Below are 26,776 nucleotides of genomic sequence, written 5' to 3' on the forward strand. Positions count from 1 at the left end.
GAGAGCGCTAGTCCTGGGATTTGACAGACCTACAATACAACACCAGTCCTGCAGTTTTTGGCTAGGTAGCTTAATCTCTCAGAAACTTGGTTTTCTCATTTGTAATAGGGGGAAGTTGATGGAGGTACTACAAAGAGTAAATCCTTGGATATACTCCAAGTAAATGTAGGATTTACATTAAATTTTATAAGGTCCATACAATTTCTGGCACATAGTAAGTGCTCAAGAAATGGAAGTCTGGTGTTATTGGTAACATATAGAGCTACTCAATAATGAAAAGGATGGAGGACATCTGATAGCAGACAACATCTCAAGAGTGTAAATGCTCAAGCACATTCTTAATTATTTAAAAAAGAACTGAAAGTCTACTTTGGGCAACACATCAGGGAAGTAGCTGTGACTCAGTTCCTGTCTTTATGAGCTAAGTCACATGGGGACAAGCAGGGGAGTTAAGGCGAATATATTAAACAACAATAACACAAGGATGAATGCTTGCAAGAATATCAGAAATTATGAGCATGAGTGCTGAATTTTTTGAGGGAAATATGGAAGGATATATGAAAGTGGTAGCATATGAAGAATAGAAAATTTTTCAATGGATGTGGTAAGAAAGGAAGCAGCATGTTACAGAAGGAACTATTGTGAGGAGAGGCTGTAGGCAAAAAAGCATAGGAACGTATCCAGAGAAGCAGCACAATTTGAAGGGGATATAAATGCAAAATTAGAGATAAATGAGACACAATTCTGGATAATTATTGGGGGAGCTGCAGAGTGGATCTTGTACTTGACTTGGGGGTCAGTGGGGAGACTAAATATTATAAGAGAAAGAAAAGAGTGTCTATCTAAACTTACTTAAAAAAAAAAAAAGAAACATGAAGTTGACATGGCAATAAAATTGGTTAGGATCTGTGTGATTCCTAAAGCAGGAAACCCAATTAACAAAACAGCACAGTATAGGATAACTGGCCAGAAAAATGCAGAAGGTTGAAACTGCACCCCTTCTTTACACCATATATAAAAATTAACTCAAGATGGATTAAAGACTTAAATATAAAACGCAAAACTATAGAAACCCTGGAAGACAACCTAGGCAATACCATGCAGGACATACACATGGACAAAGATTTCATGACGAAGACATCAAAAGCAAAAGTTCACAAATGAGAACTAATTACACTAAGGATCTTCTCTATAGCAAAAGAAAACTATAAACAGAATAAACAACCTACAGAATGGGAGAAAAATTTTGCAAACTATGCACTTAACAAAGGTCTAGTATCCATCATCTATAAGGAACTTATATAAATTTACAAGAAAAAAAACATTAAAAAGTGGATAGAGGACATGAATAGATACTTTTCAAAAGAAGACATGTATGCAGCCAACAATCATATGAATAAAAAGTTCAACATCACTTATCATTAGAGAAATGCAAATAAAAACTACAATGAGATACCACCTCACACCGGTCACAGTGGCTATTATGAAAAAGTTAAAAAATAACAGGTGCTGGCAAGGTTGTGGAGAAAAGGAAACACTTATACCCCATTGGTAGGAGTGTAAATTAGTTCAACCATTGTGGAAGACAGTGTGGCGATTCCTCAAAGACCTAAAGACAGAAATCCCATTCAACCCAGCAATCCCATTACTGGGTATATACCCAAAGGAATATACATTGTTCTGTTATAAAGACACAAGTATGTGAAGGTTTATTGCAACACTATATGCAATAACAAATACATGGAAACAACCTAAATGCTCATCAATGACAGACTGGACAAAGAAAATGTGATATATGTATACCATGGAATACTAAGCAGCCATAAAAAAGGATGAGATCATGTCCTTGTGGGGACATGGATGGAACTGAAGGCCATTATCCTTAGCGAACTAATGCAGGAACAGAAACCCAAATACTGCATATTCTCACTTATAAGTGGGAGCTAAATAATGAGAAAATATGGAAACATTAGATGGGAAAAACACATACTGGGCCTATTGGAGGTGGAGTATGGGAAGAAGGAGAGAATCAGGAAAAATAACTAGTGGGTACTAGGCTTAATACCTGAGTGGTGAAACGATCTGTAAAACAAGCCCCCATGAAACATGTTTACCTATGTAACAAATCTGCACAGGTACCCTTGAACTTAAAAGTTTTTTTTTGTTTTTGTTTTGTTTTGTTTTTAAATAGCACAATAAGTGAAAAATAAAGAAAATCTCAAGTAGGGTGGAAACAGTGGGAATGGAAAGGAAGTCCTCAATGGGATCCACATGAAGAACAGGCTTTGTTGGAGAATATCTGACAGCAGACAAGGGAGGTGATAGTCTCAGAAGACCAAGTTTCAGTTAAGGGAGGTCTTAGCAGCAGCTTTCCAAGAGAAAGTCATGTCAGGAGTATTCCTCAGCAGAATAGCCAACAGCAACTCTTACTGAACATTTATTCAATAGATTAATACATTATTGGCCATTTTTGGTTTGGGTTAAAATGAAACAAAAACAGATAGATGTACACATGAATGAATGAATGAATGATTTGAGTTGAGCTCTAAAGAGAAAAATGGAAGATGGTAATACAAGCAAAAGTTTGTCAGAGCCAATCTGAGGAAATGGAAGGCTGGTTGGATAGAGATGTGAGTAGAGAACTAGCAAAGACCTTATCCAAGGATGAGTGAAGGGCAGAGGAGCTAAATCAGGGCCTGACCAAATAGGGCCTGTGGCCGAACCCAGCCCTACCCACCTGTTTTGTGCAGCCCATGAGCTACCAATAACTTTTATGTTTTTAAATGGTTAAAGTAAATTCAAAGAAGGATAGTATTTCATGACATGTGAAAATGATATGAAACTCAAATTTCAACGTCCATGAATAAAGTGACGATTGTTTTTGTTATTTTATTATTATTATTATTATTTTCTGCGGAAGGGACTGGCTTGCACTTTTTAAACATTAGTTATGTTATTCTCACTACAACCCTATGAGATAAAATTCGTTGTTCCCATTTTACTAATGAGCAAACTGCAGCTTATATTTCAGCCAAAGTCACATAGTTCATTAAGGACAGAGTCATCCATGGCAATCTGCCTATCCAGATGTTCCATTTTCCCCTAGGGTAAAAGCACTGGCTCTAAGAATAGTGAGAACAAAACATACTTATAAAAGAGAGTTGGGGGAGGGGGTTGGGGGCTGGGCATGGTGGCTCATGCCTGTAATCCCAGCACTTTGGGAGGCCAAGGTGGGTGGATCACTTGAGGTCAAGAGTTCAACCCCAGCCTGACCAACATGGTGAAAACCCATCTCTACTAAAAATATAAAAATTAGCCAGGCGTGGTGGCGGGTGCCTGTAATCCCAGTTATTCGGGAGGCTGAGACAGGAGAATCACTTCAGCCCAGGAGGCAGAGGTTGCAGTCAGCGGAGATCGCACCATGGCACTCCAGGTTGGGCGACAGAGCGAGACTCCGTCTCAAAAAACAAAAACAAACAAACAAACAACAAAGGGGGTTGGGGAGTGTTTTGAATGCTTAGAGGGCAGTTTGGGAACTCAATTAGAAGGGGACGGTTTAAGCAGACATATTTCTAAGAGACTTATAATGAGTTAACTCATTTGATCCTCACAACTCCTCCATGAGTTGGATGCTATTATTAAAAACTCAGTATTAGATAAAGAATTAGATACCTTCTTAAAGACCACTTCCCAGGAGAAAGACGGTGTGTGAGTACTCTGAAGCTTTGGGTCTTCTGGTGGGTGACACCACTGGGTTTCCAAAGGCTCAACCAGCCAAGCGAACTGTCTTTGACCTCGTCGTGTTCAAAGTGCTTAGGGAAGGATTCTACGGACTGGGCTTTTACCCTGGTGTCCTGCATTCTTGCTCCAAGACTTCTCTCACCACTCTCAATCCCCTAAATGCAGCTTCTGACAGCTTCTAGCTACGAGTTCTTGGGCTCCTCCTTGGTGACTTCTTCTTAAGATAATTTGAGTTACCACAAATCAGCATTTGAAGAAATGCAACAGATAAGTTGAAAATTCAAGTGCTGAGGGATGTAAAGGCCAAAACAATCCTGTAGAAAGCCCAGAGGCAGATGACAGTCTTTCGTCAAAGATTTCACTGCTGTAGATTTCTGAGAGTGCTGTGTAGCTGTCCTTTTCATCCTGCATTTGCCACTTTGAACAGTCACTTTCCCACTTGGAACTTACTTGTGGCTCTGCTGGCAAAACAGGAAGTGATTTGAATACAGTCTGTTTTTATGACCTTTCAACATCAGGAGTTTGAAAAGTTTTAGCAGTGTATTTACAGCCTTGCTTTAGTACTTCTATTTCTTATAAAACAACCGTGTAGGGGTTAAAGTATCAGTGCAAAGTGCTGTTCAAATATTGAGTCAGTAATGAGCTCTGCACGCCAGCCTTTGGTGCATGTTAAATTCAAAACAAGCTTAGCGTTTTTTTTTTTTTTTTTTTGGATAGAAACTGGTGGGGGTGGGGAAAGAATGAGGGAACTGGGAAGAGAAGGAGGGGAAGTTAAACCTTGCTTCCCACTCTGTCTTTCTCAGAAAACCAAACATGGCATCTTCCATGAGGAGCTTGTTTTCTGACCACGGGAGATATGTTGAATCTTTCCGGAGGTTTCTCAGCCATTCCACGGAACACCAGTGCATGCAGGAATTCATGGACAAGAAGCTGCCAGGCATAATAGCAAGGTAACAAAAGGGACGTTGTTGTCAAAGGGACAAGCCTGAGACTCGCTGTGCGTCAGTGATAGATGGGTCTAGCTCAGCCTAGCAGGCTGGGCACGGGGATAAGGGCGAGTTACTGATAGCAACTCCCCCTCGTCCCCCTCCTCGCTGCCCTGCCCTGCCTTTCTCCTGCAGTGCTTTGGTTCTACGTTTGCTTTAAACACTTAAAGCCTCCCTTTTGTGCTGTATTTCCAGCTGCATACAGATAAGTGTTAACCATTTGAAGGCACAAATCCATGTTCATTTGGAAAAAGATAAGATGCTAATCTTCGAACTCAGACTTTTCAGCCCTTCTCCAAATTTTACATCCCCGAAAAGGCCCAAAGGGAGTCTGGTATACTTTTCATTAGAATCAAATATAAATAATTGCCAAAGTAAGATTTGCCCTGAGGACTGAGTCCCTCAGTTCTCATAATATCCATTTAAATTCATTTTCCTTATCCATTGTTATAGTTATCACTCTCTTCCCCAAAATTGTCTTTTTCTTTCAACTTAATATTAGCAACGTGTTCCTTAAAAAAAGAACCATTTTCCCATTATCAGTGAAACTCACTGGTTCCTATCCTTCTTGCAGAGTTCTTTTTTGGGGTGATTAATGTATTCAATTTGTGTCAGAGCTGATAAGCATTATGAGAGTAACAGATTCCACATGCTAAAGATAATCAAATCACCTATCTAGGGGTGATTTGCTGTAACTCACTCTGCTTCAGGAAATAATAATGGAAAACTGGGAAGAAATGACTATGGATCCAATTTGCAAACAGCAAAGGAAAGTGGTATTTTATCTTTTGCTAAATTTCTCTATTATAGGCCTGAAATTCTTTCACCAGGGCAGTACCTACGTCTGACCAGAGCAGGCATTATTAGATGTATATAAAATTTTATTTCCCTTTCTATTTAACATGATTCAGATTTTAAATGTTAGCTTTAAAAAAATAGGATACTATATATTAAAAATTAATATATAATAGGATAAGGATGCCAAACATCAAAGCAGATGGCAAATACAGATAACTTCTTATCTAGGAACTAATTATAGTTAACCTCTTTGGGTTTCCTTGCTCACTTCTAAAGTTAAAGGTAATGAGCTAATTTCTCAATTCTTTTCCAGTACCAAAAGTATTGCTCATGTCTGTAGCTTACCAGATCCTTGGTTTTCTTCAGCCATACAGAGTTTGGTTTGAAGAGGTGCTGTGGATGGAGATAACGTAATAAATGATGAATGACCCCTTCCTTATCTTCAAAGTTTAAATCTAACTGGAAATATTATAAAATCTGTGAAAGACTAAAGAATTTTTAAGGGCACACTGTCTTTTAACAATAGTATATAGTTAGGAATGATCAGACTCAGTGTCATTTATTTAAAAAGTAATTTTTTCCTGAAGGTAGTGTTTGAAATAAGATTTAGCTGAAGAACCTTTAAAATTGTTGCTTAAAGTTGTCTATGAGTTATGAAGTACCAAAACGTGATTAGGATACGCTTTGTGTATGTTAGGGCAGGGTTTGTTGAGTTGGTGGCTCACTGTGCTAATTGAGTATGGAGCGAGCCTATTAAATTTTTATTAAAGCAAGACGTGCTCATATTTTAAAACATCAAATGGTTCTAAAAACAATCAAATGGTTCTAAAGTGGGTGGGGCCTATAACAAATCCCACCCACTCCATTCTTGATTCTCACTCTCCAGAAGCAACCACTTTCAGCACTTTGAAATCTTTTAGTTATTTATGGAATTTTCTTTCATAATTCAAAATAACATGTTATTTTTCTATTTCTTCATTTTGCTGTACTAAACTAGCTAATTAGCATGCGTATTTCCCACCCTTTCATGTCACTATATTTAGTCAAAATTTTGGTTAAATAATTTGAGTGTTTATGTTATTTTGCCTATGTACATATTATTAATAATTAAGCAATATATTATACTATGCTTACATTTCCTTTTATGTACAACTTTTTGTTTTCCCTAGAGTTGACTATTGCCTTAATTTTGGTTTCTTTTCTTAGTTCTCTATGTACCTATTACTACCTTGATTCCGAAGCAGATATACTAATCTCATCTCAATATATGCAAACATATCAAGGAATCTGTTTATTTTACCCCAAGGGAACAACTTTTCTGAAGCCTTCTGTTATTTTTTTCGGTTTAGGAAGATCTGCTTTGGCCTGCTATACAACTATTAAGGAGGGGGGTTATTTTACTTTCTGAGAATCATTTTCTTTCTGAAGTATTTGATTTCCTGATTCTGTATCTCATGCCTTTCTTTTCTTTGTTTCCTCAGTCCTTTGTTTCCTGAACTAATTCTTTAAAAGCTTTAAGAGTGAATGAGAGGTAAACTTTTTGAGATTTTGGATGTTTAAAAATCCCTTGGTTCTATGTTCATCGGAGTTAGACAGTTTGACTGGATATAGAACTGTATACTGAAAATGGTTTTGTATCATACATCTAAAGGTACTTTTACATTGTCTTTTAGATACCAGAATTGCTGTTAACAAATAAAATACTGGCCAGGTGTGTTGGTTCGTGCCTGTAATCTCAGCACTTTGGGAGACTGAGGCAGGAAGATTACTTGAGCCCAGGAGTTTGAGACAAGCCTGGGCAACACAGCAAGATCCCATCTCTACAGAAAAAGTAAAAAAAATTAGCTGAACAAGGTGGCGTGCACCTGTAGCACTGGCTACTCCAGAAGCTGAAGTAGGAAGATTGCTTAAATCCGGGAGATCAAGGCTTCAGTGAGACATGATTGCGACACTGCACTCAGTCGAGATGACAGAGTGAGACCCTGTCTCACACAAGAGAAAAAAAGAAATCAAATGCTACTCAAAATTCTCATCCTTGGGTTGTGGAATAACTTCACATTATGTGTTTTGTTTTCCCTATTTTGAACTTTTTAGAATCTTATCTCTAGTACTCTGAAATTTTAAAATAGTGAGTTGTGAAATGGTTCCTTTTCACCCATTTTGTGGGTACTCCCTGGGCTATTTCGGTTGAGATTCAGAACCTTCAGTTATGAGGAACTTTGGTAATCATTCCTCCCCTCTGTTTTCTTTTTCTGAAACTTTTACTCATCAAATACCTCCTGGATTGATTACCTAATTTTCTTGTATTTCCAGTTTGCTATGACTTTCTCTTTCAGCCCATCTATTAATTTTTTACTATTATACTTTTAATTTCCAAGAATGTTTTCTATAGCATTCTTTTCATCATTCTCAGACGTAATACCTTCTTATTCATTACAAAATGTTCCTCTGCTCTCTCTGCCTCTTTCAGTCTCTGTTTCTTATGTTTGACAGCTCCCCAACTGCCTAATGAGCCTTGGTTTTCTGTTCAATCAAATAATGACGCACTAAAAGGTAGTTAGATTCTCTTTGTGTAAGTCAGGGCAGGGTTTGTTGAGTGAGTAGCTCACTGAGTAATTGTGGACTCAGCTCTTTCCTGGGTGATCCTCAGATATAAAATCATGTTAACTTTATTACTGAGATGATTTGTTTCCCTATAGAGGAATTCTTCAATCCCCTATTTGGGGGTAGATGGTGGGGCAGAGCTTGGGGGCAGGAAAAATTATAGTATATAACTATAAATAGTAAACTTGGTTATTGGTGCTGCATATAAAACTTTTAAATCCTTGGCTAGAAAATAGTAAGTTTTCAATAATTATTTGATGTCATTATAATATGTGAAATGGGATGAATAATAGTATCTAACTCATAGAGGAATTTTAAGGATTCAAAGAGGTGATTCACATAAGTCACTTACATGTGCCTAGAATCATAATAATTTCTAATATATGTGGAGTGCTTGTCATGTGCAGTTACATTTCTAAGAACTTTACATGAATTAAATAATTGAATCCTCACAATTTCTCCATGAATTAGAAACAGTTACTAATAATCCTACAAGAGAGGTGATATTATTATCTTATTTCACAGAGATGTCAAATAACTTGCTCAAGGTAACATATCAGTAACCTGGGATTTCAACTTGGGTCCTCTGCTTCATAGCCTCCCTATGCTGTCATAGATGTAAGCATTTTAAAGAATGAACAAAAGGTTAAGATAGAAATGGATGTGTTAGGATGCAGGATTATGAACTGGAGGATAATTAGAACTGAAAAAGGCAACTCATTTATAGGTGTTCTTGATCCTAGATTTTGCAAGATTCCTTTAGAACCTTACTTCAACCTTTGTTCCCATCCTGTGACTGTGCAAGCTTTTGCAATGAAGAGAAAACACAGGTTTGTTTACCACCCCACAGTCCAAAGAAACAAACACCATCCTTTTCCCTTCATGGTTCCCCTGTAACAGTCATCTCTTTTCCTTCTCTCTTTCATCCTTTTTCAACAGACTCCAGATCTGCTTCCTCATTTTTGAGCTCACTTTTAATCCCATTGCCATCTGACTGCAGTCTTCAGTCTTCTTTTAAAACTGCTATTATTAAAGACACTTATATTGCCAAATTTGGTATAGATTTTTCCTTTTTTAAGTAGTACACTCTGCTGCTTTTGCCACGACTAAGGGCTTTCTCTGCCTCCAGTTACTCTAGTACTTCTCTGTGCTTTCTTTTCTTCTCTGTCTTCTTTGTGTATTCTTCACAATCCAGTTATCTTTAGAAGTTGGTATTGCATCACCATCCACTACTACTCTAACTCTGCAATATCTTTGGGTGATGGAATCTACTCTTCTAGCATTGACCATTACTTTATGATGATGATTCTCCAGAATACATCACTGACCCTGATTTCTCTTCTCCCAGCTTAAATCTTGCAAATTCAAATGTTTGCCGAATTCGTGTTTATTTTTTTAAAAAGCCCTGACAAAACATAAGTTTGCTGCCAAACTATATTTCTCAGCTTCCTTTTTGGCATCACCCTCTGCCCAGTCATCCAAGCCTGAAACAGGGAAGTCATTGCACGCTCATATTTTTTTTTTCTTACGTCTTCACATCAATCTAACAGCAAGTTCTACTGGCTTATTTCCCAATCTATCTACTTCATTCTATTTCTAGTATCTGAGTCATAATTCAGGGCTTTATTATCTCACATTTCATTTTGAGAGCAAAGTGATATCTGTTTTTTTAATGCCTAGGATAGAATACACATAATACATGTTTAATAAACATTTGTTCATTAAAAGGAAGGTTAAAAAAAAAGGGGTGGGGGAGGAAAGAAGGCAGACATTATAGATAGTGGGAACCACCTGAGCCTTTTCCCTGTCTACGATGGGTGGCTTATTATATTACCAGACTCAAAACTCCACTTTTTCTATTCTTGTTCTCCAAACAATATTCAAACAAATGGCATTTTCTACCTCTGAGATGTAATTACTGCCATTTCCAAGTCTCCCAGTTCAAGATTGTTAATGAATATAACCTGTATTTTGAAATATACTCTAAAGATGGCAATGTAACTGGTATAATTGGGAACTTTCATGTTGGCCTAGTTTTCATTCATTGTATTTTTAGTCTGTTCTCTTCAACACTAGACTAGATAATCAGATTTCACAAAGCACCTAACACATTTTTCTAAAACTACATAATTTTTTCTTTCAGGATTGGAGACACAAAATCAGAAATTAAGATTCTAAGCATAGGCGGAGGTGCAGGTATGAATAATATATTTTTAAAGTTTATATTTCACTTCAAACATTATGCTGTGTGATGACAATATTGTTCATTTTTTAAGGAAGGTTTCTTTTTCTTTTTTTTTCTTTTTGCTGTTGGAAGAAATCAGCTTATTAAAACTAGCAATATTACTTCAACTAACATTAATGCCCCCAGAGATTTATAGGGTATAGGATACTAGCCTTCATTACTATCTCTATTGTGAAAAAGGGATGTGACTTATTCTTTTGATAAATGAAAAATCAAATAGGATAACTTTAAGGATAACTCTTATCCAAAATGATTAAAATACTCGCAGGAAAGGAAAATCTCATAAGAAGCTTCTTAAGCTTCTGCCACTTAAAGCCTTGTTCATGGACTGGTTACTGCTTTTCAAACTGTTATTTGTCCATGTGAAGATTAGAAATATGCACTGGAATATAAACTGGAATATAAACGGATGCATAGCTTTTTTCATTGAGAAAGTCTCACCAAGGGGAAAAATTGTGCTCAACGACAGAGTTAATTTATACTCTTGTGGACACATTCTTTGAGTGCCATGGGCCTAATCTGTTCCCTTCCTCTTAGTTCTAAAACTGAATGCTTAGAATTACCTCTAGCATTCAGAACACTCCTAAGCACCCGCCAGTTTTTTTTTTAACGGAGTCTCACTCTGTCGCCCAGCCTGGAGTGTGCAGTTGTGCAATCTTGGCTCACTGCAACCTCCACCTCCCGGGTTCAAGCAATTGTCTTGTCTCAGCATCCTGAGTAGCTGGGATTATAGGCGCCAACCACCGCACCTGGCTAAATTTTGTATTTTTAATAGAGACGGGGTTTCACAATCTTGGCCAGGCTGGTCTTGAACTCCTGACCTCATAATCCACTCACTTTGGCCTCCCAAAGTGCTGGGATTATAGGCGTGAGCCACCACACCCAGCCCTAAGCACCCTTTTACAGGCATTTTATAGTCTCATTACTTTTAGATCCAGCGTTTTCATTCTAGGGGAAAATTGAAAGTCTGGAAAGGTAGATGAACACAGGTAACTCAGCCTCCAATGAACTGTATGATCTTGGCTGAAACATCAGTAAAATGAGAACAATGAATTTTATCTTATAAGGTTGTAGTGAGAGTGATATAGGTAGCATTTACAAAGTGCTTAGGACATCTTATTGCTTCTGGAGGGTGAAGGCTATTCTCTTCTGCAAAAGTGAAATAAGTTTCATCTCAAGACTTTTCCTCATATCAACTCCTGAACAGTGTTTGCTTCATTTTTAAGTTGCTACTCATCTGGAAGTTTGGGTTAATGCATTAATGTATCAAATATGTAGATATATTATTGATATATTTATCTTTAGTTATTTTATTTTGCCTGAGTGATAGTTCAATAATGGTTACAATTTAATATCAAGTGGACCCTATTGCCACTTGTAACTTAATGCCAAGTGGTAATCCCTTGAACCTCTTAAGTATAAGTGTTCTAGTGCCCCATGAATGAGTTGAATTGTGGCTCATATTAACACAAAGATAACTAAGAGCTCTCTAATGAAATGAGATCACTGATTTTTTGTTTTTTTGTTTGTTTGTTTTTTGAGATGGAATCTCACTCTGTTGCCCAGGCTAGAGTGCAGTGGCATGATCTTGGCTCACTGCAACCTCTGACTCCCGGGTTCAAGCAGTTCTCCCTGCCTCAGCCTCCCAAGTAGCTGGGATTATAGGAACCTGCCACCACACCAGGCTAATTTTTGTATTTTTTAGTAGAGATGGGGTTTCACCATGTTGGCCAGGCTGGTCTTGAACTCCTGACCTTGAGTGATTTGCCTGCCTTGGCCTCCCAAAGTGCTGAGATTGCAGGCATAAGCCACCATGCCTGACAGAGATCACAGATTTGTAATGTCATTATTTGTTAATTTTTCTTGAAATACACTGTGATATAGTGTAATAAGAACTAATCCTTCAAATCATTTTACTTTATTATCATCTTTCACCAAGAAAATAGAAACCAACAAAGACAGACAATGAAGGGGATTGTCATGAACAATACCATGGAGGGTATTTAAGCTTAAATACTTTGTTATTGGTTACGGATACTTTAAGTCCCCAAAATTATAATACTTATGAATTGTCTAAAGAATGTCTTATTAATTCACTTAACCAAGACAGTTATTTCCTGTGTGTTTTGGATATGAGTTTCAGGTAACCAACAGGCAATGAGACTATCATTTGATAGTGTCACTTGTGCTTGGACAAGAAGAGAAGCCCTACAAGAAAAAGTAATTAAAAACAATCTCTATCATGGCCAAGTTAATTGACCTTTTAATATAAAGTTAATTGAATTTCTAATGCAAATTTATCCAGATGCTTATAAGCTATCTAGAGAAAAGAACATTTGGCCTGCACGGTGAGTCCTTACATAAAGGTGCACATAGAAGCTGATAGAGAGAACTTAACAAAATAAAGGGAGCAACTTTTGGAGTTCTTCCTACTGAGCCCTACTAACGTATTAATAACAAGCTCTGCCTTGGGGAGAATGTGGGTGCCCTTTAAGGTCACTTTTCATAAGAAATCAATCAGAAATGTAAAAAAAACTCCAAGAAAAATTCAAGTTATATATACTTAGCTTTCACTACCCAACTAAGTTATATGAAATCAAAAGCAATGCATTTAAAATCCCTAGGTCTAGGTGTCTGTTGCTTGAAAAACCAGTGTTTTGAGAGGAGAGGACACTCTACTTCAGTTAGTTTGAGTGCTCATGTAGCAACTGAGAGATGGTTATCTAATCACCTATTATTGGCCTGACTGCAAGCATCAGGCAGAACAATGCGTTACTATACAGCAAGGAACTTTGTATCCTTGCCTTAGAGAAATGATCTCCCCACATATTTTATGATCTACAGGGTGCCTGAAAGTTTTGTATTGTCCCATGGCTTGAGTATCCTTCCAAATCATTCATTAAACTCCAGTCCCTAGCAAATGAAGCCGTTGATCCTGTTCAGTCCTTTGTGCTCAGCTCCTGTAATGCATCTCATAGGGTCCCATTTCTGTCTTAGTTTACAGGTTTTACTACCTCAATTTTCTTTCCTTGTTTGCACAGATAGGTAGGCACATGGCTTTGGTGCAAATATTCTCTAAGCATTCATAATGGTGCTACCACTTCTCCCACCGTGCTTCAAAAACACACAAAAGCAAACCAGCTAAAAGCCTTCCTAGATGAAATTGCTACTTTTATACCACTTAATTATCATGTTTTGAGGTGGGGGGGTCTATTTGATTTTTTTCAGAAACATGAACAGGGAGGGGATGCACATATGCCCTATCAATTAACTTCTCTTGAGTCTGGTGTTTGTGTGGAAAGAGTTTTCATAGTTTAAGAGAGAATGTAAGGTTTTTGCAAAAGCTGCTTGGCACTTCAGTTTAGAAGCCAAGCAATTATTAGGGCTCTGAGAAATTCAAAAGAAAGGAAATAAATGGCAAACTCTTTGAGTCATCTTCCATAGCAATAAATATAACTGATAAATAACACTGTTATCCATAGATTTTGCATTCTAATGTTAGGAAAATGTATGAAATAAATATTATATGAACCCAATAGGAATAAAGAGAGGAAAACAAACCATGAACAGAAAAACAGACCATGTAACTTTTACAGAGAACAAACTGGGAAGTGTAAAGTTATGCATGTATGTTCATGTATATGAGCTTGTGTGCTTTAATGAGACACAATGAGTGGCCAGAATTGCTTTATTCAGGGTCTTGAAGTATTCATGTTGTTAATTTCTGCAATTGTTTTTAGGTTTTGAGAGTAATGCATATATTCTAAATCTCATAGAACATACTTTTGGGTCCATCAGCATTGGTGGTCCCATAAATAAAACCACTCAATGGGTGTTCATTATATTCAACTTGTAATGAGTGTTGCCTTCATGCTAGATGGTACATGGGAAAAAAAAAAAACTCATATTCTTTTTGGTAAGAGAGAATTAGCATTCTTTAGCATTAATTTACAGTGCATATATTTATACCTGAAACAATGTTCCGGAAAGCAGTCATGGCCAATGTGTTCTCCTTGCTCTGGGCTCTGCTGAAAGGATAATCGTTTTATCTTTCTCACTATTTGGTTCTTATGTTCAAATGCCAGAAAATTTTTTAAGAGAAAGAACTACAACTCAAATAATCACATTTAATCCAGCTTCCTGCTTCTATTTTCATTAACCTATTGTATACTAACTCAGCCACTATATCATTGCCATACCAATAATTGCATTTACATTTATAATTTTTTAATCCACCCAAGCAACTCACATATGAAATACAGGTGTTATCAACCCTCATAATATTTTTTGTCAAAATTTTTCTGACATATGTTGAGAGCAGTTTGATGGTTCTCTTGTTCTGCAGCATATAGACACCAGCATTTCTACAGGCGTTAAAACCTAAAAGAAACTTAAGAGACCATCAACACTCTCACTTCACAAATAAGAAACCTGGGGACCAACAAGGCAGAACAAAACCCAGATCTCTTGACTTTAGTGCAGTCCAACAAATTGCACTAAACAGATTTAATAATTAATTCTTAACTTGCTAAGGGAGAAAGTGTCTGAGACAGCTCTCTATCAATTTAGAGGTTTATTTTACCAAGATTGAGGATGCAACTGAGAAAAAGAGACACAGGTTGCAGTAGCATCTGTGATCTGTGCTTTTTCCAAAGAGGTGTTTGAGGGCTTCAGTATTTAAAGGGGGAAAAGAAGCAGGAGAAAAGGAGGAAAGAAAGTAATAGGGAGGGTAGGTAGTGAGGTAAGTGGTCACTTTCTTGTGAGGGTTTGATTAGTACTCACTGAATCCACAAATTATATGTAAAAGGAGGGTGGCCACCTGGAGAAACAGTGGTCTTCTATCATTGCACCTATCTGTTTACATACAAAAGGGAAGGCAGATTTTGCGTGACCCAGTTCTCAAGTGTAACTCTTCCTTTTAACATAGTGAGTTTGGAGTCCCAAGATTTTATTTTCCTTTCACAAAGAGAAATTAGGTATTTAGCAATGACTAGCTATTTGACAATCTAACCTTATCAGATTATTAATCTTGCCTCCTTTCATTTTTTTTTTTTTTTTTTTTTTTTTGAGACGGAGTCTTGCTCTGTCACCCAGGCTGGAGTGCAGTGGCCGGATCTCAGCTCACTGCAAGCTCCGCCTCCCGGGTTTACGCCATTCTCCTGCCTCAGCCTCCCGAGTAGCTGGGACTACAGGCGCCCGCCACCGCGCCCGGCTAGTTTTTTTTTTTTTTTTAATTTTTAGTAGAGACGGGGTTTCACCGTGTTAGCCAGGATGGTCTCGATCTCCTGACCTCGTGATCCGCCCGCCTCTGCCTCCCAAAGTGCTGGGATTACAGGCTTGAGCCACCGCGCCCGGCCTAATCTTGCCTCCTTTCATAAATGACATGTTAAGGTAACACAGAAGCTTAATACTTTAAGCTGATTGGACAACAATAGAATGAATGTAATTCAAGTAGGAACTGGAAGATCCAGTGTGTCAGGTTTAGAAACTAGGAGGTGGCAGGAAGCAAAGGTTAATACTTACCAGTGATCCATAGTAAGCCAACAGTACAGATCAACAAATTTAAAATGTGTGAGAAAATGTAGGGAACTGAGGTATTTTTTGCTTGGAAAAAAGAATTTGATTGTGCTTATTGCCATTTTTGTATATTTTCTGATGGGCAAACAATAGAATATTTGCCCTCAAAGGGCCAATGGTTGAAAGCTTCAGAGACTGATTTCTTGGCTCAGTGTAAGAGCATGTTGGCCGGGCCTGGTGGCTCACGCCTGTAATCCCAGCACTTTGGGAGGCCGAGGTAGGCGGATCACCTGCTAGGTCAGGAGTTCGAGACTAGCCTGGCCAATATAGTGAAACCCCGGCTCTTCTATAAATACAAAAATCAGTTGGGCGTGGCGGCACACGCCTGTAATCCCAGCTACTTGGGAGGCTGAGGCAGGAGAATTGCTTGAACCCGGGAGGAGGAGGTTGCAGTGAGCCGAGATCAGGCCATTGCCCTCCAGCATGGGCGACAGAGCAAGACTCCATCTAAAAAAGAAAGAAAGAAAGAAAAAGAGCATGTTAATGATGAAACCTGTCCATAAATAGAAAATAACTTCCACTCCTTGGGAGATAAAAAGTTATCTGTCATTCTAGTGGTGTCAGCATAGGTTGGAGAAATACTTTACAGATATGTTATGGAAGGGACTCAGGCGCTGATTTCTTGTGTGTTTGGGCCATTAAATGTGCTTTGAGTCTTGAAATCTTCTTTATGAGTCACCTTCTAGAGAAGAGGTAGGAATTTTTTTCAGAGTAGTGTGGCTATTACCATGTTTGTTGTATTGAGGAAGTGGTATTCTAGTGGGGTTTCTAGACCTGCAGACAACTTTGGGAATGGATTTTAATTGCTTATAATGAAAAATAAGTAAAAACTAATGTACTTATACACAGCATCATAGCAGTTACTCCTTTATCAGAAGGTTATAGATTATAATCATAAACTAATCCACAAGATTTAGAACTACTTTAGATAAACGCAGTTATAGTTTGGGGCATCATTTTATTAAAGGCATTTATTAAATATATAATTAGAAATAAAATATTCTTCATAAACAATTTTACCAAAATTGTTTACCCCATTGTATTGTATTTAAAACTTTCAGTGAACATTGAGGTATTGTTAAAGACAGATGAGTTACAGATTTTTTTTTTTTTTTTTTTTTTTTTTGAGGCGGAGTCTCGCTCTGCTGCCCAGGCTGGAGTGCAGTGGCCGGATCTCAGCTCACTGCAAGCTCCGCCTCCCGGGTTCACGCCATTCTCCGGCCTCAGCCTCCCGAGTAGCCGGGACCACAGGCGCCCGCCACCTCGCCCGGCTAGTTTTTTGTATTTTTAGGAGAGACGGGGTTTCACCGTGTTAGCCAGGATGGTCTCGATCTCCTGACCTCGTGATCCGCCCGTCTCGGCCTCCCAAAGTGCTGGGATTACAGGCTTGAGCCACCGCGCCCGGCGAGTTACAGATTTGAGAGAATGGAACATAGTGTTAGAACACCAGAGTGATTGTCATTAGAAGTAGAGCAAACAAGATTGTTTTGGCTAATTCAATAAGGTTTGAAACAGCATAACAAGGGATAATGAACCAAGTGAGGACAAAACTATCATTGCAGATTAAATGACTGTATACTTACAAAAGCAAATAAACTTAGTTCTAAAGCCTTAGAATTAATAAGAATGCAGCAATGGGCTTATACAGGTGACACAGAAAAAAAGCAATATGGTAGGTTCTCATTTTGTTTTGTTTTTGTTAATGTTAGAGTGTTTTCCATTCCCAATTTTGATTATTTACAATCTACATAAAAGTCCATGGCATGTGTTTATCTGTAATTTTGCTGAAGGACAAATTTGTATCTTGCCAGTTTTTGTGCAATTTTGGTCTGCGGTGTCTTAATTAGTGAGTAAGTTTCCTCTTGACAGTCACACTGAATAAAACTTTGCAATTTAATATACACAGTCATGTAACTCTGGTATAGGCGACCTGTTGTTATCTTCATTTTATAGATGGTGAACCTAATAATATATGCCTGAAGGGAATTGGGGAGGTTACAGGGCTTGAGATCAATTCCCTGGGTCTCCTTCAGCTTGATCTCTTTTAACAATAACAATCTAAGAAAAATAATGAAAAAATATTTGGTTAATTAGCTAATAATATATTTATTCAAAATATTAAAAAAGGAAAGTTCAAATGTTTACTAAGAATAATTCAAGAAGACTTAAAAATCAATAATATATAATACTGATGAGGTTACAATGATATGGAAGCTTTCATGTGCAAAAGGTAAGGATATGAAATTAAAATTTCCCTGAAAGTAATTTGGCATTCTATGGCAAGAACAGTTCTGATTTTCATCTAATATGTCCTGGCCTGACCCTGCTGGTTGTTAAAAATATTGAAATTCTTGATAAACAGCTACTTTTCTTCCATATTACCGCAGTCCCAGATATTGCTTCAGTGCTTTCTCCTGGACATCCTGACTTGCCTCCCCACCCCCCATCTCCAGAGCTCCAGCAACTGGCCTGACTTTGCCAGTCCAGGAGGGCTGCTAGGACTGTGCTACAGTTTTTCAGCCTGCATCCTTTCTGAGCACCTGCCACCGTTGTACTTGGGCTTTTTGTTGTTGTTGTTGTTGTTGTTTATCACTGTTTTTAAAAATATCATCACAGATCAAGAGTCTTATTCCAATCATTAATTTCCATTATGCGGATTAACTTTAAAAAATTAATATTTTTGCAAAAAAATTTATGGCTGATTTTCAGTCTCCTCACAATAGCAAAACATCTAAAAGTATATATGAGACTGACGACAGTCAATTTTAAGTATATTTACATGTGTTTATATTAACTATACTATAGTTATATGTGTCTATATTACCTATACTATACTATTTATAATATAATTATATAATATAGCATTATATAATTATAATTATATAATGTCATTATATTTATATAAATATAAATAGCATTATATAATTATTATATAATATATAATATAGTATTTTATAGTATAATTATATTATATAGCATATATAGTATATATTACATATAATACTATATATACTATTTTATATAGTATAACTATATTATATATAATATAGTATATATAGTATATAATATATACTATAGTTATAACTATAGTATATAGTATATATTATACATAATACCATATATAATAAATAGTATATATAATATATACTATATAGTATATAATATTATATATAATACTATATATACTATATATTATATATAGTATTATATACTATACTATATTGTATTATACATACTATTATATAATATAGTATATAATATATAATAGTATTATATAATACTTTATGATTATGTAATATAATTATATAATATATAATATAGTCTTATATAATATATAGTATAAAGTATACTCCATATTACATAATAGGTAATATACACAAAATAGGTGATCTATTATATTATATATAAGTAATATATTATATAATATATAATTGGTAATACATTATATAATATACTTATATCATATACTGCATAAGCATACTATATTATATAATATAGTATATTGTATAATATATAGTATAGTTTATATATGTTATGTAGTATAGTTAGTATATATTATGTGTTATATATAGTATATAATATATAAAGTATAGTTTATGTATATATAAGACAAATTAAATGTAAAATTATATTTTCACATATAAACATATATCCATATATATTTCCATGTATAAAGTATATATAAATACAAATATAAATGTATTTTACATAAATGTATACTTTTATTTATATTATATATGAAAGGTTAATGATTAAATGAATTATTTCACATGTCCATTTAAGGCCTTAGTATAGCCACTACAAATAACACATTAAAATAAATTTTGATATATTCATAGTTTAACACTCAAGAGAAAGGCAAAATAATTTATATACATCATAATAATCTCACCTAGATAGACTAAGAAAAACCTTGATTTGATCAATGGAGAAAAATAAAAGTTTAGGGAGCAATGAGATGTTTCTTTTCTACTTTTTTACCTTTTTTTATGTCCCGAGTTTTCTGCATTATTAATTTTTAGCCAGAGAGAGAAAAAAACAAAACTATAGTTTTATATACGAGAGATGATGGTAGGGACTAGACCCCCTGGCCTCCCCTTCATCTTCAGCTAATTAGCTGAAGCCCAAAGCCCTGCTCCAATAAGTGTGTTTTCCTGACAGCTTTTCTTCAGAAGGTTTTGATTCACCTGTAACGGGTTTTTTTTGTTTTTTTGTTTTTGTTTTTGTTTTTGTTTTGTGACGTAGTCTACCTCTGTCACCCAGGTTGGAGTGCGGTGGCGCGATCTGGGCTTACGGCAAGCTCCGCCTCCCAGGTTCACGCCATTCTCCTGCCTCAGCCTCCCCAGTAGCTGGGACTACAGGCGCCCGCCACCAGGCCCGGCTAATTTTAAATATTTTTTGGTAGAGACGGGGTTTCACCGTGTTAGCCAGGATGGTCTCGATCTCCTGACCTCATGATCCTCCCACCTCGGCCTCCCAAAGTGCTGAGTTTACAGGCGTGAGCCACCGCGCCCGGCCCTGTAAAGGTTTTATACCTGTGCGAATACTTAAAGAGCTATCTCAGCTATGTTGTAGATTAGCAGAGCTTTTCTTCAGAGCCCCTAGATTGTCAGTGCCTAGAACCGAGTATTCTTCAGCTCTGAGGATGGTGAGGATGATGCTGATCAAGAGAATGGTGGTTATCCTCTGTTTCTTGAGGTATCTGATGTATCTTTTCTGAGTTTTCCTTCAAATATCTGTACATTTCAATCTTCAGCACCCTTTGAAGCATTTTCTCTAAGTGTGTGTTTTGTAGAACATTTTTTCCTGCAGTTGCAAAACCCTTAGGCAGTAGATTTCCTGGGCCAAGGGCCAAAAGACACGTGAAAACAAATGGCAACAGCCTTTTGACGAAGAATTTATATTTATAATCTCCTTCTTGAAACTCTATAGTTATTTTAATATTTTATACTCATATTTTCCTACAGACAGACTGCTTCAATACTGAGGTACCAGGGGATTGGAGGGAGAGAGAGAGAGAGAAAGAGAGAAGTAAAGAAAAGAAAGGATCTTGTCAGGAATCTTCTATCTTTCACATTGCAGTTCACAACCAGATTATTCTTGCGCTGGCTGCAAACCCACAGCTGAAATTATCTCTCATCTCCAAGCACGGAGTTACATGAGCAATCGCTCTTCCTAGAAACCATTTTTTTTACTGCCTGATATTCTAGTAGAGGGAACAAAAATGATAATAATCTTAATGCAACATGTAATAGAATTAATTTTTTCCTGCTGATAATATATATTTTGATATGAGAAATGAAGTAGGGATAGGCTGAAATAGAATGGCAGGAGATATGGCCACAGTCTTTAATCCCCTATTTTCTTGACCTGCAGATTTTCTCATCTGGGGAAGCTCCAGGGTTCTCAAGCAGAATTCGTGTTTCATTTTGTGTAGGACCTGTCAGAAAGACAAGCCAGGCATGAGGATACATGATGAGCACTCTTCCGAGTTGCCATTTGGAGCTGCCCGTTTAATAAGGCACATCTTCCTTTCCCTCATTCCTAGTTTCCTTTAGCCTCTTTTAAGTGTCACCTTTTCCTTGAAGCCTACTTGGCCACACAGTTGAAAATTGCAAAGCCTTCACACTGCAGCTTCCCTTTTCTTTGTTGCTTTGGTTTTCTCTGTGGGACTTCTCACCATCCATAAAAAATAGGGGTTTTTTCTTTGCCGGTTTTATTCACTGCTACATCTCCAGTGGTTAGAACCTGACATTTAGTAGGTGCTCAAAAAATTGGTTGAATTAATGTATAATAGCTTCACTTTCTTGAGTAATTACTATATATCATGAACTGTGTGGTAAATTATCTCCATATAATGCCTGTAATATTTACAATGCCTCTAACTCTATAACATAAACCATTTTATATCCATTTTACACATATGCAATTTAAAGGACAGAGAGGCCCACACATTTGCATAGGATAATTCTGGTGAATAAGAAATTTGAGTTGTTTTGTCTTTCTATAGGCTTCTTCTTATTATTATTATTATTACTATTTTGAAATGGAGTCTTTCTGGGTCACCCAGGTTGGAGTGGAGTGGCGCGATCTAGGCTCACTGCAACCTCTGTCTCGCAGGCTCAAGTGATTCTCGTGCCTCAGTCACCTGAGTAGCTGAGATTACAGGCTCACGCCACCACGCCCAGATAATTTTTGTATTTTTAGTAGAGAGTTCACCATGTTGGCCAGGCTGGTCATGAACTCCTGGCCTCAAGTGATCCACCAGCCTAGGCCTCCCTCCCAAAGTGCTGGGATTACAGGCAGGAGCCACTGCACCCAGCCTTAATTTTTTCTTTTCACAATTTTTTTTCCATTTTAAATTAAATGTCTTTGGATTTAAAAAAAATGCAGCATTTCTCTTCTATCTTATTAAATGTATCCTTGAACTTCAGGGAGTGGAGAATAGTTGTCTGGAAAATGAGACACTTCCTTTTCTTTGTTTTTGAACTTACAAGTTCCACATTCAGAGATCTCAATTATCCGCCCTTCACTGAATGTAAGTATGATGCATTTAAAATACGGCTTTTGTGAAAGCAGGATATTATAACCACAAAAATATCTGACTTTAAAATTAAGTAAAATACTCAACATAGCCCAGAATGGAGACACGGGAATTAATTCTATGGCTGTGGCAGATTTGAGGGACAGGGTGGTACCAAAAATTGAGATTTACAGGGAAGGAGATTTTTAAGAATTCAGTTTTCATTAACTTCCCAAATAAAAAAGCCAGCATATTCTGTTTGGTAGGAAATTACACAGGAGTGAAAAAAAAAAATCCACAATTCAGCTGATTAGAAAACAAGTTTTCATTAAACTAAAATTTATTAAATTTTTAAGAAATTTATAACCAGCTAGCTTCCAAAAATTTGCTCCTCGATATTGCTTAGTAAAAAGTTTTCTTTCCCTTTATATGCTATAATAACATAAACTGCCTACGTGCTATCTATTTTGGAAGCGGAATCACAGAGGGGCTAAGAGTTACTGAAGGCTTATTATTTTCCAGACACTTTGCTAGTCACTTGACATATGTGATTGCATTTTATTCTCATGGAGACTCTGTGGGGACTTCCTTTAAAAATGAAAGGGTTGAAGTTCAGATATTTTGAGGCTCAGATGGTTTAAGATGCATTTCATCATGTAATAGATGGTGGAGCCGATCTCCAAGCCCAGGTCGGATTTTTCCTGACGCACATGATTTTTTCCTATTATCCCAAAACCTCATCCATAAATATCATGCAGAACCTATGTAGTTGCTCATGATTATTATAGAGAAAGTTCTAGAGCCTAAAGTAGTCTAAAGTAAGTCACCCAAAACCAGGAAGAGAGCTAACAGTAGAATACACAGACTTGCCCAAGGGGTATATCCTCCATATCCTCCACAAAGTATTTCCTGCTCTTCTCCTTGGACTCAGCCTCCCTTGTCCTCACTACAGTCACTAACTCTGGCTTTGTATTTTCACTCTTTGCCCTGAAGAATTCCGTTATACCATTGTTATAATTTATTGCACTTAATGTGTTTTATGTTTCCCATTACCAATTTGTACATTTTTATTCTCCTATTGTATATTTTTATACAATATACATATAGTGTATACAATATACATATACAATATGTATTGTAGGGAACAAAAAAATTTCCCCCTCAACCCTCATGAATTCTTAGTTGGGATGGATCCCTATAACAAAAGATAGATTAATAAGATGGAAACAAACATGTTTATTAACGTTCAGTGCTCATCATATGGGATAAACCCCATGGAAGTGTAACTCGAAGTGGTGGTTTGGAACTCTGGCTTGTAGAGCACCTTCAAGAAAAAATAAATTTGTGGGGAAATGACAGGACAAAGGAAAATTATTTTAGGCTTCCAAGGCTGGGAAACTGTGGGAAGGTAAATATATGAGTGGAAAATATGAGTAAGTTTGTTTGCGGATTCCTCTGGTGCTGTCTCTGGGCTGGTAAGAGTTTAGAGTTGTCTCCAGTAAAGGAGAATTTATATCCTGCCCTTAGGCAGAAAAGCAGGAGGATAGGGAAAATTTTCCCTCCGTTTGCTGCTTCTTCATTGCCTTTAGCTCAAAAATAATTTTCTTGTCAAAGAGGCAGATGTCGAGGTCACCTATTCTGGTTTCCCTCAATAGATTACTCTTTCTTGCATTGTCACTAAGTACTATACCCTGAAGATTACCTGTATTGCTAAGTATTGATCTGATCTCTGCATTCTGACTGTTACAGAATATTGAATGTTGTGCATCCACCACAATTTTTCTGCCTTATAACTTTCCATCTAACCCCCTTCTATCCCAAGCAATGCTGTAGTAAACGTGGTTCGATATCTCCTTATCCACCTATGTGAGAATTTCTTTGGCTTATGCATTTTTATTACATTCTCAATTCAGAACTCCTGGGTCATAGGTTATGCATATATTTAATTTGAATAAGTATTACCAAATTAGTCCCCATCGTGGCTGCTCCAGTCTATATTCTCAGTGGCCTCGATGAAATTTCTCTATCTGAATATCCCTGTCATTACTTAGCATTCTTTAGCTTTCCGATGTTTCACAAGTCCAACGAGCATCAGATGATATTGTATTGCCATTTTAATTTTCATCTCTGATTATTAGTGAGTTTGAGCAATGTCAATGTGCCTATTAACTTTTAAAGAAATTATCTCTGTAAGCCCAACAGTGGGCATTTCCTGGCATATAATGGATCCTTAGTGTATGATTGAAAGAAAGACAGTATAGCACACAAAATTCCCAAATTAGTCTCAGGCTTTGATTTTTGGTTCTTGTTGGTTATCTCAAAATCTGAACAATAAGTAAATATTGGAATTAAATTTTTGAGGTAATTAACTATATTAATCAGTTGTCCTGATTTTACAATAGAAGACTGTCGATAAGTTTGGCATAGAGAAATTAAACTTAAAAAATTTATAAAAATAGCATTTTTTAAAAGTTACCATATGATGTAAGGAGTGACTGTGAGTTATATTTTCCCATTTTGTAGATGAGCAAATGAGTTCAGGAGAGATTTAAATACCCTATGAAAAGCATGCAGAATTCTGGTAGCACTATAAGGATAAAGAAAAAAGATTGGGCCATTTAGCTAGGGCTGGCATGAGTTAATTATAATCATTATGTGATTAATAAAACGATATAACACCAATCATGTCATGAAGTTCTATTCTCTGCCTTTGAATAGTAGTAAACTAGGATTATAAATTTATAATGACAGACCAGTTTAAGACAGAAGAGACATGACACATAAGACTCTCAACTTCTCACTATCTGCCTAAAATGTGCATGGACAAAATTGGTGTGTGCTAAAGGCAGTGCCACAGGAACCGAAACTAAAAGAATAAAAAGAATTAAGAATGTATAAAACCGCTCTAACTCTATCCCTTGACTGCCTTGGGATCTCAAATAGCAGAAATGCATGTCCATCAAAATGTAAGTGGAAGTGTATGTTCAATTTGAAGCCGTGTCCTAAGAGTAGGATTTCACATAATGTGCTAGCTAAAGAGTAGAGGATTGGTAGAGCTTTTGTTAGGGATTTCCTTCCAGCCTATCTTCACATCCTACCCTTTAAACATGCTTTTTTAAATGTCACAGCAGAGCACCTAGAAAACCTATTTTTCCAAGTTATGACTTCTCTCTTTCCTACATACGTTTATTCTTCTAGTCATCCCAATTACTATCTTACTAGTAGCAGTCTGTGAGTCTGTCTGTGCATTCATGCATCCATCTAATCAGCTGTCTACCTACTTATCCATATATTTTAAGCAATAAAAATTTCATTTTGTAGCCTCTTTTACTAGTGCACTTACCCAGAACAGAAAGTCTTCCACTCAGAAGACCAGTTCTTGGAGTCACCAGATAAAGTTCATATATGATATAAGGTATAGTCACATCATCAGTATACTAACGTTTACTATAATACAGCCATGCCTTTTAAAATCAAATACATGTGATTTTATAAAACCAAATGTAAGCCTCCAGGATGTGAGAGAACAACTCTCATTGCAACGTATCCTTGAACCCAGGAGGTGGAGCTTGCAGTGAGCCAAGATCACGCCACTGCGCTCCAGCCTGGGTGAGAGAGCGAGACTCCATCTCAAAAAAAAAAAAAAAAAAAATTAATTAAAATAAAATAAAGATGTTTAATTAGATACTTAGTGGTAAATGTGGTACTAGTGTTAGTGGTAAATATGGTAATTAGTGTAGAGAGGTTAAATGATTACAGTAAGCTAAAGGCCAAATTGTTGCTAATGTGAGTTGTTTCATATATGTTGATAAATGCCTTGGGATAGTCGTTTGCATGTAAAATAATAACAGAATAAATTTAGACCTGTAGTAATTAGTCAGGGTTCTCTGGAGAAGCAGAACCAACAAGATTATATATATGTATATATCCTGTATATAGTATATATTTATAAAATATATTATATATAATATATATACATAGATATATATACACACACATATATACACACACACATATATACACACACACACATATACACACACACACACACACACACACACACACACACACCCCTTAATATGTAAAATAAGGAATTAGCTCATGTGATGATGAAGGCTGACAAGTCCCAAGATCTGCAATCATTAGGCTGGAGACCCAGGAGAGCCCATGGTGTAAGTTCCAGTCTCAAAGCCAGCAGGCCTGAAGGCTTGAGACTCAACAAGGGTGGATATTTCAGTCTGAGTTTGAAGGCCAGAAATGACCAGTTCCAGCTCAAGCTGTTCTCTTCTGCTCTTGGATTGA

The 26,776-nt window shown here is 36.7% G+C and overlaps 1 protein-coding gene and 1 long non-coding RNA gene across 6 annotated transcripts in view; one reads left to right on the forward strand and one right to left on the reverse strand.

Moving 5' to 3' along the window:
- LOC105492590 (uncharacterized) overlaps positions 1–20,035 on the reverse strand; it is a 79,348-nt gene extending 59,313 nt beyond the window's left edge. Inside the window, exons 1-4 of one of the 2 annotated variants that reach the window (XR_011609719.1) lie at positions 19,933–20,035; positions 14,344–14,402; positions 5,871–5,918; positions 3,673–4,199 (exon numbers count right to left, since the gene is read on the reverse strand). This is a non-coding gene — a long non-coding RNA (uncharacterized lncRNA). Of the gene's footprint in view, positions 1–3,672; positions 4,203–5,870; positions 5,919–14,343; positions 14,403–19,932 lie in introns of both variants that reach the window. The other variant, XR_011609720.1, reaches the window with a different exon arrangement.
- Positions 4,470–26,776, forward strand: part of LOC105492589 (histamine N-methyltransferase) — a 50,895-nt gene continuing 28,588 nt past the window's right edge. Inside the window, exons 1-3 of one of the 4 annotated variants that reach the window (XM_071072675.1) lie at positions 7,233–7,499; positions 8,873–8,959; positions 10,273–10,325. In XM_071072675.1, the coding sequence (XP_070928776.1) occupies positions 7,465–7,499; positions 8,873–8,959; positions 10,273–10,325 (175 nt within the window). In that variant the 5' untranslated portion in view covers positions 7,233–7,464. Of the gene's footprint in view, positions 4,692–7,232; positions 7,654–7,673; positions 8,960–10,272; positions 10,326–26,776 lie in introns of those variants that run through there. The other 3 variants (XM_071072676.1, XM_071072674.1, XM_071072673.1) reach the window with 3 other exon arrangements.

Source organism: Macaca nemestrina, chromosome 11, assembly GCF_043159975.1.
Source record: "Macaca nemestrina isolate mMacNem1 chromosome 11, mMacNem.hap1, whole genome shotgun sequence".
NCBI lineage: Eukaryota > Metazoa > Chordata > Mammalia > Primates > Cercopithecidae > Macaca > Macaca nemestrina.